Below are 13,681 nucleotides of genomic sequence, written 5' to 3' on the forward strand. Positions count from 1 at the left end.
GACACTGATAATATTGGAGACATGTTCAAGTTCTGAGCATGTGGAGCAGCTCTGTGGTGCACCTTTCAGGGTTTGCATCTTTCTGTTCTTGATCACCTCAATCTTAATTGACTGAATAGGGTCTCTACACTGAAAAGCAATTGAAAGATGAGCCAAATCTGCTGGTTTAGTATTATTTAGGAAGGCTGAAGTGCCAGTGACCCCTGTGTCCGAGAGTGTTTTGAAGCATAGCTAGTTCATAGCACAGCAGTTTTGAAGTGAAGCACAGCTTTGTTTCTAACTGATTTGTTCTGATCTTCAGTCAAGATGGACTATGGGAGAACTTGACAAAACTACTTTGTGAACTTGGAGGGAACTGTCAAGGAGCACTGAGGAGCTGTGGCTGCTCATGTGCGTTAGCCTCCATCCCTGACATGGATCTGGTGGGTCACAAGCCATAGTGAAAGCATCCCCGGGGGCACAGTGTGAATGTAACAGCAGCTCCGGTCATAGGACTCCACATCAGAAATCATTGCTTGGGTGTAAACTTACTGTTAGAATTAAATTACTCAAAACACTTTAATGGCTTTAGTCTGTACTATCAGACTTTACCCTGGGATCACATATAATTGGTATTCGTGTGACTGACATAAAGCCAATATAGAAGCACACTGCTGGCCTGAATGCTGTATTCTGTGTTAGCAGAAATGCAGCTGCATGTCAATACCTGATCAAATCTGTGCTGCGGAGTGTTTTAAGAGTGTTAGTCTGGAGCACATGATGATACAACCACAGCCACAGCTCTCTGCTCACAAACCAGGTGGTAAGCCAATAGCCTGACTTGAAACCACCATTCAGCTTTATGTTGAAGGGAACCTGGAGAGGTAAAACCCTGGGTAAATTTCTTTTCAAGCATATATCCTGAATGACTCAAATGAGAGTCAAATCTCATCTCAAATCTCTCAAATGAGAGAAAGAAAAAAATCCTCTTGTTACATTTCATTGTCTTTTGCAAGTGAATAGCTGTCAGTGTGTTGAAGAGAATCACATTTTACAGAGCAAAAGGCTAAAGGAAGAAAACACAGAGATGTGCTGTTAAATAAATATAAAATGGATTTAGCCAATAGGTATTCAAAGGACATAGTCTGTCATTCCTTTTTGTTCTTGATTATCAGCAATCTGCCATATTAAGAGTTTGTGCATAACCTTTGAAGAGTTTTATACAGGAACTTTTTTTTTCCCTTTAACCCACAGGGGATGTGTGTGACTCCAACCCATGCAAAAATGGTGGCATCTGTCTGTCAGGGCTGAATGATGACTTCTACTCATGCGAATGTCCCGAAGGCTTCACAGACCCCAATTGCTCCAGTGTTGTGGAGGTTGGTAAGTGCAAACCTTAAATGCTGAAATAGTTGCTTAAATATCCCATTAGTCTGTGGCTAGCCAACCAGTGATGGTCTCCACAGCATTTTGTATAATGCTGTGGTCATTCCATTGTTCCTTATTGGTTTCTTAACCTCATATCTATATCATAATTAACAGACAGTTAAAGCAGTATCTGACAAGTGTATCTGCATAGTATAATCACTCAGAAAAGTGCAGTGCTCTACTTCACAGAGCAAAAAGATCATAGCTGTGACTTAAAGTGACCAACATTTCTCAAAGATCGATGCAATTATTTTTATATATCCTTCTGCTGATCAATGACCACGTAAAGTTTGGTTTCTGATAGTTTTATACTGATGTCCAGAGTAAAGACTAGTTACTTAAACAAGTGAAGTTACAGAAACAGTATAGAAGAATACAGAATAGCACCTAGTACTCACTTGTTTGAATTTAAAAACATTTACCCAGCTGGAGGTTGTAGTTAATCATTACATGAGTGCACAGAGTACTGAAACTTTATGATGTGCATTTGACCCAGAGTAAATGTAAATATGAGTGGTAGTTCCAAAACATCTGGCAGGTCAGGCCTCTATCCTAAGAAAACTTAACGAGGAAAAGGGCAAAGAAGGTGGTAGACATTTCATTGTGTCACAGGCCATCATTTTCAATGGAGCAGAAGAGCTGCAAGTTGACCAAGCTTTTATATTATCCCAAAGAAGGTATAAAACTATGTATGGTAGAGCCAATAAATAGACACTACTGTTTAAATAGGTACATACCTATCTTTTCCATGGAGTTCTGGGAATTAGGATGGGAAGGTAAGAGACACAGAAAAGCATTGACCTACAGAAGAGAGGGCAGTAGTTTTTATTTTGTTTGTATCAGGAAAATACACAAAAGTGGAGGTTCTGTGGCAGTACATCTTATCTGAAAGCTTTGCATGCCCTGCCTGCATTTCTTCTGCTGACAGCCAAAGTATTTGAAAGCACTATGACCCTTCAATTATTTCATATCGTATGTCTGTGTCTGTGATTCATCATCCTGGGTTACACTGACATGCTTCAGTCTGTGGCAGCTGAGTGTTGCTCACACTTTTTCTTCTGCCAGCTGTACTGTAGGACATGAACCTTGAGAAGAAAGGCAACGCCAATAGCATTGCTTCTACAGATGTCTCGTTGAAACTGTCACAGCTCGGCTCAGCACCTCTTTAACACTGCAACCATCCTACATCAGTGTGGTTGGCATTTCTTAATACATAAATAAAGGCTACGCAGGCACAAACTGAATACGCTGTTCTAGGGATTAATTTTATCCCTCTCTATCACGAGATAAGCTGAGCAGTACTTAATGCAGGAACCCAGGGTCAATTTGGTTTTGTTTTCTGTTTTTCTTTTCTGTAAACAATACTATCGTTGTTCTGGCAGTGACTTCTAACTCTGTATAAGGCAATTTTAAGGGAATCTGTTTTGAATTTGATTTTGCCAAAGATAAGTTTTCTCCAGACAAGTGAACTGCTTTCGTTGAGAGAATGACCAGCTTTGGTGAGACACCAACTGCATTTTTTTTCTGACTAAAATATCATAGTAGCTGGTTCGAATCAAACATTTGAGTTACACAAGAAATTGCTTGTGCCCTTGATGCAACCACACAAGAAGCCAGAAGACACTGCCTCAGAACACTATTTTCCATACCTTTCCTTTACATTTTTATGCATGCTTGAAGGATCTGAATTTATCCTACAGCTATATATCATGCTATGTTAAAATGGTCTTTACATAGGTTTACTGCAGGAAATTTTGGGATTTATCATGGGCCTGATTGGCAGGAAATTGCATTGTGCACAGCTGGGAGGATGCCGATCATAAGTGAATCTGAGATAAAAGCATGTTGTGATAATTGCCACTGTAATTTACAACTAAATATTAGAAAGGCTTTAAAAAAATACAAATACACTTAAAGAAATTCTTCAAACACTTCATCAAAACCTTGGTTTGGTAAACAGCATAAAGGATAAGCAAGTAGAAAGCTTTAGAATATGTGGTGATCACAGCACTTATGCAGGTAGAATATTATATTTTTAGTTTGCAGTCCAGAGAGATTGTTCACTGGACAACATTGGTTAAGTAAAGGGCTTGTTAATATTCCTATATTAGCTAAAATCCAGAGTGTTAATTCAGTTTGTGCTTGCCCTGTATGATTGTGCTGCATGTATGGATTCAAATACTAGCCATTACTTTTTGAAATCTAAAAATGGTTTTAAAAATAATCATTTACTTTTTAGTAAAAGCTGAGGCTTATTCAGCATTATATTCACCTACATAAGTGTCATATAAAAGAAAAAGGTATTTCAAGATAATATTTTGATTTTTCCTGTGAAAGTGATGATGCTTAGTGCAAGCTAATAGTCATAGTCTTATTAATTCAAACACTGGAGTGTTTCAAGTAAAATAATCCATTGGAAGGTGGGTCTGTGAGGACCCCAGGAGTGCAAGACCCCATGCGATCACTTTTACCAACTGTGTTTATTATCAAAGAAAGGTTGAAGAAGGAATGCTACCAAAGGTTACTCTCCTTGGATTTTTAATGAGTTATTGCCCAAAAGCTATTTCTCTTAATCCTTAGAATCTCCAGAAGATTTCTTGACAGTTTCCTCTGTAGTTGAAAACACTTCAGTTGGTTGAAAATTAAGCATTTAGAATGTCAGGAGGCACTGAGTAAGAAGAAAAGAAAACAGTGGGCAAAAACACAACACAGAGAAGAGCCTGTGTCAGTCTGTCTCCCCTCAAAAGGGCTGTATGACAAATTTTGAAAGAGTTAGTTGGGAGTTCTATGTGGCCTTTTCTCTAGGTACACCAGTATTGGACTTTATTCAGTCCTGGTGACAGGATACTGTTAATCTCTGGACATTAGCTGGAAAGTCACAAATTTTCAAGGAACATAGTTTAGACAGGAGGATTTGACAGTAACAGGGAACAGGGATTTTACTAAATCACACATTAATGTGGGTAAAAAACCAACAATGCCATACAGATACAAGGGTGTAAATTCATGTAAAGGAAAAAAGATAGCTGCATAAAAGCACATACAGGACAGAAGGTTAAATATTTAGGCAGCAGTCTTACCTAAATTGATCATCAAAGATTCAAGGCAGTTTGGGAGCTGCATGAATAGTTGAAGGACTTAAGAATGTAATGCCCATTATTACCTTAATAAAACTAAAATGTAAAATAACCCAACATGATCGTAGCGCCTTATTTCAGTCTAATAAGATTTGTTATTGTTGGTTTTTTTTTTTAAAATTCACCCATGGAAAATCCTGATTCTTCTGCCATACATCTCCACTGTTTTCTGATGCTATAACTTTGAGCGTATCTAAACCAAAATTTTTGTAAAATGTTTGTAATAGTAATACATATTTTAAAATACTAACCCTATTGTATCCTACCCTTTCTCTAATGGTAACCTTGCCTTATTTCCTACGTTTCCTTGTACTAAATACTAGACATAGTTATCTAAAAAAAAATGAGATTAGACGGCAAAGCTGTAATATTACCCTGTTGGTGCAGACAAGTCATTTCAGTGCTCTGCGTATCCTAACTGATTCTAAATATCTGATAAACTAGCAAAGAATAAGATGGAGGCAAGCAGGAAAAAAAAGTACATTGTGGTTCTTTTCAGTACAGCACATCCTCAAGGCAGTGAGGTGGGAAAGGATTTAGCTAAACAGATAAAAGGTAATGATATCAAGCTTCCCAAATAGGAGGGTGCTTTCCAAAGATAATAAGGAAACTATGGCCTAAGTTACCTCTTTAGCAGACTCCTATCTATATCCTTGGAAACACGAATTCTAGTCTAGGTTGAAAAAGATTCACATGTGATTAACATTGGTATTGAAATGCATTACAGATAAGTTGACAGACTTTACATCATTTAAATAATTCACAAGTAATTCTCAGAAGCCATGTAAATTACAGAAATACCATAGACTATAACTGTTACATACAATTAATAGAAAGCTTTAATACATACTGTTCAGGAATGCTATTAACATGTGACTTAATCAACATGGGTAGCTGATGAAAGAAGAGTAGCCTAGTCTGTCATGACTGTGCGTGAGGGGAGTAAGGACAGTGTGGCTGTATGCATTGAAATAATACTGGGGGAAAATATTGACATAAAAATTATTCCTGTTTCGTTTGGGGTGTGCATAGGGGAAAACAGAGAGAGAAATACGTGACTGAAGCAAAACTTAAAGAAGGAGCAGCTAAGTTTAGTACACAGTAAGGCTATCACAGTGTGTACCATGAGTGACCACATGATTTCATGTGTGAAAAACGAACATCTTAAAACTATTCAGGTTTGATCTTCTAAATCTGAAATTCAGTGCTGTCTGAGAGGATAAACTGGTAAACATGGTTAGTTTATGTAAGTGGAAAAGTAAAGGATGTACAATGATGGGGAGGGTAGAGGAGCCACGAGCACATTTAGAGAAGAGCTGTAAACATTCTCCGAAGCTGCATTCAAATAGGGTGCTGGTAGCCTTTTGGAAAGCGTCTTTTCCTTTTGTGGCGGCTGAGAGCTTACTTACTGAGAGGACTTGTTACTGGAAAACATGGTAAAAATGTCTTTGTGCATTTTAGAAGGGTGGAAAGGTGAGTTAATGATCTTGTACACATAATACAGGAAACTTGGGTCTATGTGCACCATGGTGGTTGAGAGAAGGGAGGAGAGCTGAAAGGAAAAAGAAAGGAGACGTCAGTTTTTCATTCCGTCTTTGTTCTGCCAGATGATTAATAAGTGACCTGTGGGGTTCCTTGTTTATAATGCTGCAGTGTTTTCTGTATCAGTCTAGTCCTTCCAGTATCCAAGGGAAGCTCTTTCTTTAACAGCTACTGTCTCTGAGACTGGGTCACAGGAATCAAAGGATTTCTTCCCTTTTCATGCTGTTACATAAAAATTCACAGATTAGACCCAGAGTGCTATGATCTGTTGGCTTTGTGGCTTTCCCAGCACAGCCTAAGTTTCTACCGTTGCTGTCCTGACCTCTGCACTGACAGGACAAGAGCTTGTCAAAAAAACTAGTAAGCATATATTTCTGTCACTGTTTTCCAGTCAGTGTTACAGATGTTTTTTGATGTCTTGAGTGGAAAAGACTGAATGATTTCCAAGATGTTTTCACAGTCCTACGATACATGATTTTTTAAGGATGTTTGTTTGCACCACACATTGAACATATGTGCTAATGGGTTTTCTCTCTAAGGTAGATATGATGAAATTAATCCATTCTTACAAAAGAATGCCAAAGGCTTAGTGCCACGTGTATCTGGTATGTAATTGATATGAATGTAGCTGCCTCAGCTCTAAATTAGGTAACCTGCAATAATGCCAATTAAAGCACTGGTGATCACAAAATTAGAGCAGTTAGGAAACCACTTCTGTACTTCTGGAGGTCCGTAATATAACCCCACTTCCCAAGGGAGTATCAGGGCCCGGGGTTTCTCTGGGCCATGTCCAGTTGGGTTTTGAATATTGCCAAGGATGGAGACTTCACAGCTTCTCATAGCAATCTGTGCTAGTGTTTGATCACCTGCACAGTGAAAAAAACCAAGCAAACAAACCAACCAACCCCAACCTCCCAAATATGTTTAAGTGGAATTTTGTGAGATTCAGTTTCTGCTCATCGTCTCTGGTGCTGTTACTGTGTACCACTGAGAAGACCCTGGCTCTGTTGCCTTCATTTCTATGAGACTTCTCTAGGCTTAACAGCCCCAGCTCTCTTGCATGCTCCTCAAATGTCAGGTGCTTAACAATTAACTCCCTTAATGACTGTAGGGAAAATACCACATCCCTTAGCCTGCCGGCAGTGTTCTCCCCATTACAATATAGTACTCATTGCAGATTGCCCACAACAGGGAACAGAGTGTGAACTCCAGATTTCAGTATCTGCTGTCACTGCTGTATGTGTAGTGTCACCCAAACTGACTGTATTTATTGCTGTTGTGACAGAATCTACCTAAGTGACTTACTCATTGGTTTTCTTTTTGCCAACAGGGAGATTTTATTATAGGGCTCTGAGTTCTTCAGTAAAATGTCTTGCTTTGCTCTTCCTACTATGATCTGCAAAAATTGCAAGGGAAAGGAGTGTCTGTTTATATTTTTGTTCTTGAAAACCATTTCAACGGTTCCATTGATAGAAAAGTGAAACAGCAGAATGGTGAATTGGGCCCATGTTTATTTGAATGCAGAAGGAATGATCAGGTTTCATGTTCAAAGGTTAGTCCTTTCTGGGAAAAGAGTGAGATGGAGTGGGAAAGCGGGCATGGAAGATGAAGTTCTTCGCTGCTGGGCTTTATCGCTGATACCTGTTTGCATTCTGTGCTGATTTCTTTCCTTGTGAGCAAAGAAGGAAAGTGCTAGTGTTCTTCAGCAACAACTTATTGCTGCGGAGTTCTTAGTAATGTCCAGATTTCCACTTTCCAGGGCCAGTTCCATCTCCCACAGGGCTCCTGGTGAGGCCGGAGCTGCGTTAGCCTCACACCAGAGCTGCTGGCTCCTGGTGGGGCTCTCTGCTCTCCCTCGGGTTCCCCTGGCCCCGGGAGCCCCCTTGTTTCCCCCATGGAGCACTCAGCTGGAGCATTCACTGCTGCCACCACTGAGTGCTGCTTTTGGTTGTGCCTCATTTAAAAAAAAAGAAGCATTTCTATATTTAGAAAAATTTGGAAATAATTTAGATATATCATCATCAGTAAAATGGTCAATTAATCCATGAAACACTTTTCCTGTGAGTGTTCCACAGCTGTGTTCATTTGGACTAAAGGTAATATTTTATTAAAAGATCCTCTGTATTTGGGTAGGGAAGCTTTGGAATAGTACTGTATTCACTGGGATAGAATTAGAGAACCACAGAACATCTGAGGTTAGCAGTGACCTGTGGACATCACCTAGTCTTAATTCCCTGCTCAAGCATGGTCAACTAGACCATGTCCTATTTTGTCTCTGTATGAGAAGTTTTGGTGGAGACTCCACTACATTTTTGGGCAACCTGTTCCAGTGTTCGGCCATGCTCACAGTAAAAAAAGTGTTTCCTTGTGTTCAGGTGGTGTTTTAAGTTTTGCCCTGGATGCCACTAGAAAGAGTGTGGCTCCATCTTCTTTACACTGTCCCATCAGCTATTGTTACACACTTTGGTGAGATAGCCTTGAGGCTTCTCTTCCCCAGGCTGAGCAGCCCCAGCTCATGCAGCCTATTCTTGAATGAAAGACGCTTCAAACCCTCTGCCCCTTTTTGGCCCTTTACTGTATTTGCTCCAGTGTATCAATGTCTGTCTTGTACTGGGGAGCTCAGAACTCAGAACAGGACAACATGTGTCTCACCAGTGCTGTGCAGAGGGAAGGAAAGGATCATCTCCCTTGACCTGCTGGCAGTGCTCTGCCTAATGCTGCCCAGGCCCAGGATGCTGTTGGCAACTGAAAGAAGGTGGTTAATACACTCTTGGATTTTATCAGAATGTATCTTTTATAAGGCATTTTGAAGTATATGGCTAATCTTAAAAGTCTGCTTAGTATTGTTAATCTCAAGAAGACCATCCTCAAGGTCTGTAGTGGAAAGTTTAGGACATTTGTGAAAACTACCCTGTCAAATAAAGCCTATCCTGAAAATCACATCACACTTCTTCCTTTTTTTTTTTTTTTTCTGTTTACAAATTTCTTATTTGAAAGCTCAAACTGGCAAGTGATGAGTAATTGTAGTCGCACACTGAAGCATTTGACAAAAGAGCTCTGGAACAAACCGAGGGAGATTTTATACATTTTAGTCTAGTTAAAAAAAAGGACAAATGAAAACCATCCAGACTCTTGTTGCCAGAGCTGCTGCTCAGGATGAGGCCTTGCAAGGATAAATAAGGTTTGTGAGCGTGGGTTGGTCTGCAAAAGACATCTCCAGCCCCTGTTTCCAAATGGAGGGATGCATCTGTCAGTAGTAGACAGTTTTGATTAGAAGGTCCAACACCAATGCCCAGCCTTGTATACAAAAATTTTCAGAAAAGCATGCATGTGTGTCATTGAGAACTGTCACAAAATGATGAGGTGTGGACTCTCGACCTAGGTCCTATTTGGTTGGAAATTTCAAGTGTATAGAGGCTGCTGAAGACGTGGTGCTCCAGAAACAAGACTGGGCATGATGCAGATCAGACCTGCCTGGGCTGTGTGTACTAGAAAGGAGGCATGTCCTATGAGCCAGATCCATTTCCACTGGTTCCTGTCTGCAGCTGACCAGGATTTTTGCCCTACTTTAAGGAGTGAAGAAAAGACAGAAGAAGGAACCGAAAAAATAGAGTGATTTCCTTAGTAATGTGATGTGTCTGTGCCCTGATATGTTTTTAACTTGCTTCTAGGTAGAATAAGCCGATTATGTTTTGCCAGATCTGCCAGTAAAATAGGCAGCACATAAAAATCTGTGGAGAGCTTATGTTAACAGCCAAGCAAAATTGCTCTTTGGATAGGTGCTCTGATGTTGTCTGGAAAAAGAAGCCCGCAAATAATCCAATGACTTCAAAAGAAAAAGGTCTTTTTGGGCAACAGCAGCACCAGATTAAAACAGGTGAATCCAGTACATCATACATCGAGATCTAAGGGAATAAATATTCTGGTGCACAACTTTATGCACATTTCACATCCATCAGTACCTCTGAAGTAGTCTAGGTGCCTGCAGGACATACTGACATTGCTGTTAGACTGTTTGTAGTCAAGTTCCATATTATGTTGTCTTTGCTCTTCAGCGTCCCTGTCCTGGACTTCTTGGTTCTATATAAGCTCAAAGAGCTAAGTGTTTAAAATAGGTCTCTCACCACCTTTTTTATTTTTTTTTTATTTTTTTTTCTTTTTTCTTTTTTAATTTGTGTATTTAAAAACTTGTAAAACATACATGTTTTATTTTTTAAATTACTAGGACATTGTTAGTGCCCTTAAGAGAGCTCTTCGTGTTAGACCATTTTTGTATGTATTGAATCAGAGATCTGTATGTTCTCACCCAACTCTTAGAAATGAAGAGTTGCAGAATTTTTTCTATACTTTTAAAATACTCCACTCATTAAGAATTACCAGTATGGCTCAGGGATTAAGTACTCTTCTCTTTTGCTAGAAATGCGTTGGTAGCTTTATAGGTTTACTTTCTTGTTCCCTTAATTCCTTGGCTAATGCAAAGCAAGTAGTTTTGATGCTTTTGAAGAGACCAGACAACCTAATTTCTCATAAAATTTAGGCTTAAGAAATAAGCATTCTTAAAGTACTGCTCCTGTTTGTGTTTCCATTTTATATAACATACTGTGTTCCTGGATTTTTATGCAGAAGGATATGACTCAACACTATGGACACAACTTACTAAAATAAAAATGCCAGGAGGAAGCTGATTCTTTAGCTGGAAAGGGAGATTTTTCTTTAACGAGATGATAATTCTGGCATCATAGGAGATTCAGATTAGAAGATTTTAGATGTCTTAGGCAAAAACAATTCGATGAAGAACCTGGTGATGTTCAGATTAATGGAAGTTCTAAATGCAGTGCAATTCCAGAGTAAAAGAAAAAAAAATTAAAAGCTGAATATTGAAACCCAGAGACAGATGAACATTACTGTTGTTTCTTTCTTTTCCTCTCTAAGTTATTTTACAGATGTTTTTTGCAAAACTATTTATATAAAAGGCTCATTAAGCAAAGCAAAATTCATCATGACTTGGAATCACATTTTCTTGCCTTTTTCTCCCCATGTATGTTTACTTATATCTAAAATAATGAATTAGTGAAATATTTTTTTTTGTGCTATAAGGAGATGCAATAGTGTGTAAACCCTTTTTCTTTTTTCCAGTAATAAATATTCTTATGCTCAGAAGCAGAAGAATAAAAGTGCCCAAATGTTTTTCTGAAAAAATTTTGTCTTTCCAACTGGGAAAAGTTGCTATTAGTAGCTCAGAAATTTTTTTTACTCTGTAACTCTGAGTGATCTGATGCCTTTGTGTGCTTATTCCATTATTATTTGAAATCTCTGTTAAGTAATTTGCTTAAGGGTGCAAGATCTGGTCCTTGCTGTTCAGCACTCCGTTCCAGACACAAAATTCTCTTAAGTGTTTTAAACAGTGTGGAATAATGTATCTATTCTACTCTTACCATCTTTTTCTGCACAGTTCCAGAATACTAAACGAACTTGTTAAACTGGAATATATACAGCTAGTATTGTCTAGAACAAATATACCTTGTTCTTAATTACGTTAAAAACAAGGAATTACTGATAGAAGTGGGCACAACTCTGAATGTAGAGGAATTGTGCTGGTATACACCAGATGAGATTTTTGTTTTACTTTTTCAGCAAAGAAATACCCACAGAGTCCCATTTTACCTGGATAAGGAGAATGTTTTCACTCTGATTTGGTTTGTTGTTGATTGTTTTGTTGTTTGATTTTTTTTTTAAAATATAATATAATTACAGATACCTCCTAATAAGTTTATGGTTGAAAGTTTTTCCTGTTAGGCTACTGTATAAATGCAGGTTTTATTGCAAGGAGTAAACAAAACAGGGGAATTATACAACATAATCTAATAAAATGGGAATCAGAATTTGAAAGACCAAAGTTCATTATCAAACTTCTATGAAAATTATTGGTCAAAATAACAGGAAGAAATAAGTCCTTTCAGTTCTCAGGGATATATTTTGTTTACTAACCCTTCAGTGCCAGTTAATGAGATATTGGGGTAATCTGGATAATGAATGAACTGAAATGGTGCTGCTATATCCCAGCTCCAGCTGGCTCACGAACAGCCACCTGAGGGGCATCTCACTGTTCTTGCCTGGTGTCAGGGTAAGCATGTCTGGACGTGTTGCTATTTAGTCAGACGTGCCTGTGCTGCACCAGCTCATGTCAGCTGTTAATAACCAGGCTGAAGGATCCCCACTGGTTCCTCTCCTCTTTCTTTGTTTACCTACTAAATTATATGGGATGGTTTTTTGAGTGATGAAAAGACACTAAATGCCATGTGCTCATATTTATGTGCACCCATGGCTGTTGGATCTTGGCACGCATGGCGAGAGGTACAGCCACTCGGGTGTTATTCAGGATGGGTTTTCACACTTCAGCTATTTAAAGGCAAGGCAAGTCAGGCATCCATTTCTTTTTTTTTTTTCCTTTTTTTTTTTTTTTTCAATTTGGCCCCAGAATGGGTAATGGGGTCTTAAGTAGAATGCTGACTATATGAAGCATATGAATAATTTTGTTCAGAGATACTGGGAGCTTTTCATGTTGTATCATGCATGGACAGCTTTCCCAGTTTGATGGTGCTATAGAATATTGATTAATAATAATCCAGTCACATTTACGTTATAATATAATGACCCAAATGATTAGGGTATGAGATTCTGTGCTAAACTATGATTGCAGAATTAATATTACAAATATATTACTTGTGCTGAACACATGCTTGAGAATTGCTCTTGCGCCATGAGTTGGAAGAGTTAATATCTTATTTCCTATGTCAAAAAAAGTAATCAATGAGATTATAATTAATATTTTCAGCAGGTTCTTTCTGGTTATACAGTGTTAGAATATTAATTTGAGGTACAAACTCTCTAGTCATCCATATCATATTCATTTAGAATCATGTGCTGGACTGATTCCACTGTAAACCAGGGAATTCAGAAATCTTGAAAAGCATGTGTGAGGGGTTGACTTGGACGTGAGCTTAATGTTTTGTCTCTGAGACTAGAAAGGGTGAGGTAGAATTCAAGCTGCATGATTTGGTGAAGCCATGCTGCAGCTTCCTTGATGTTTATGATGCTATTCAGCTTATGTGTCTCTTCATGCATAATTGGTGCAAATATGCATAGTTCCACTCTTCCAATCTATGCTTTCAACAAATATCTAATTCAAATATGCATGAATGCATGCAAGGTTTTAATGTTGTTTTTTTTTCAAATGGATGGGTACAAGACATGCTTATATAATCTACACTATCTGTCCATATGCATAAAACTGATATCCTACACTTATTCCCTCCCCCTTCCTAACAGACTAACAGGGGTGGTCAAAATAACCTGGAATATTTAGGTTTGCCATACGAGCATTTTCTACATAGGGAATGGGATACATATGCTCAGATTTCAGGCCTCAGGGAGATGTTGAACCATCTCCAAGTGTTGCATTTCAATTCATATACACCTCCTTGCCCTCCCTTTCTACATCAAAGCATCCACGCATGCATACAGTGTTGCAGAAAGGTGTGTAGCTGTCATCTGGGTAAGTATCTGTTATTACGTTTAGGTGCTAAAACTAACAC

At 38.6% G+C, this 13,681-nt stretch overlaps 1 protein-coding gene across 3 annotated transcripts in view; it reads left to right on the top strand.

The window, feature by feature from the left end:
- EDIL3 (EGF like repeats and discoidin domains 3) overlaps nt 1-13,681 on the top strand; it is a 257,146-nt gene that overhangs the window by 67,621 nt on the left and 175,844 nt on the right. For all 3 annotated transcript variants that reach the window (XM_080372557.1, XM_080372556.1, XM_080372555.1), the window contains exon 2: nt 1,234-1,362. In XM_080372557.1, coding sequence (XP_080228683.1) covers nt 1,234-1,362 — 129 coding nt within the window. The remainder of the gene's footprint in view (nt 1-1,233; nt 1,363-13,681) is intronic.

The sequence above is a fragment of the Falco punctatus genome (assembly GCF_963210335.1).
Source record: "Falco punctatus genome assembly, chromosome: Z".
NCBI classification, from domain to species: Eukaryota; Metazoa; Chordata; class Aves; order Falconiformes; family Falconidae; genus Falco; species Falco punctatus.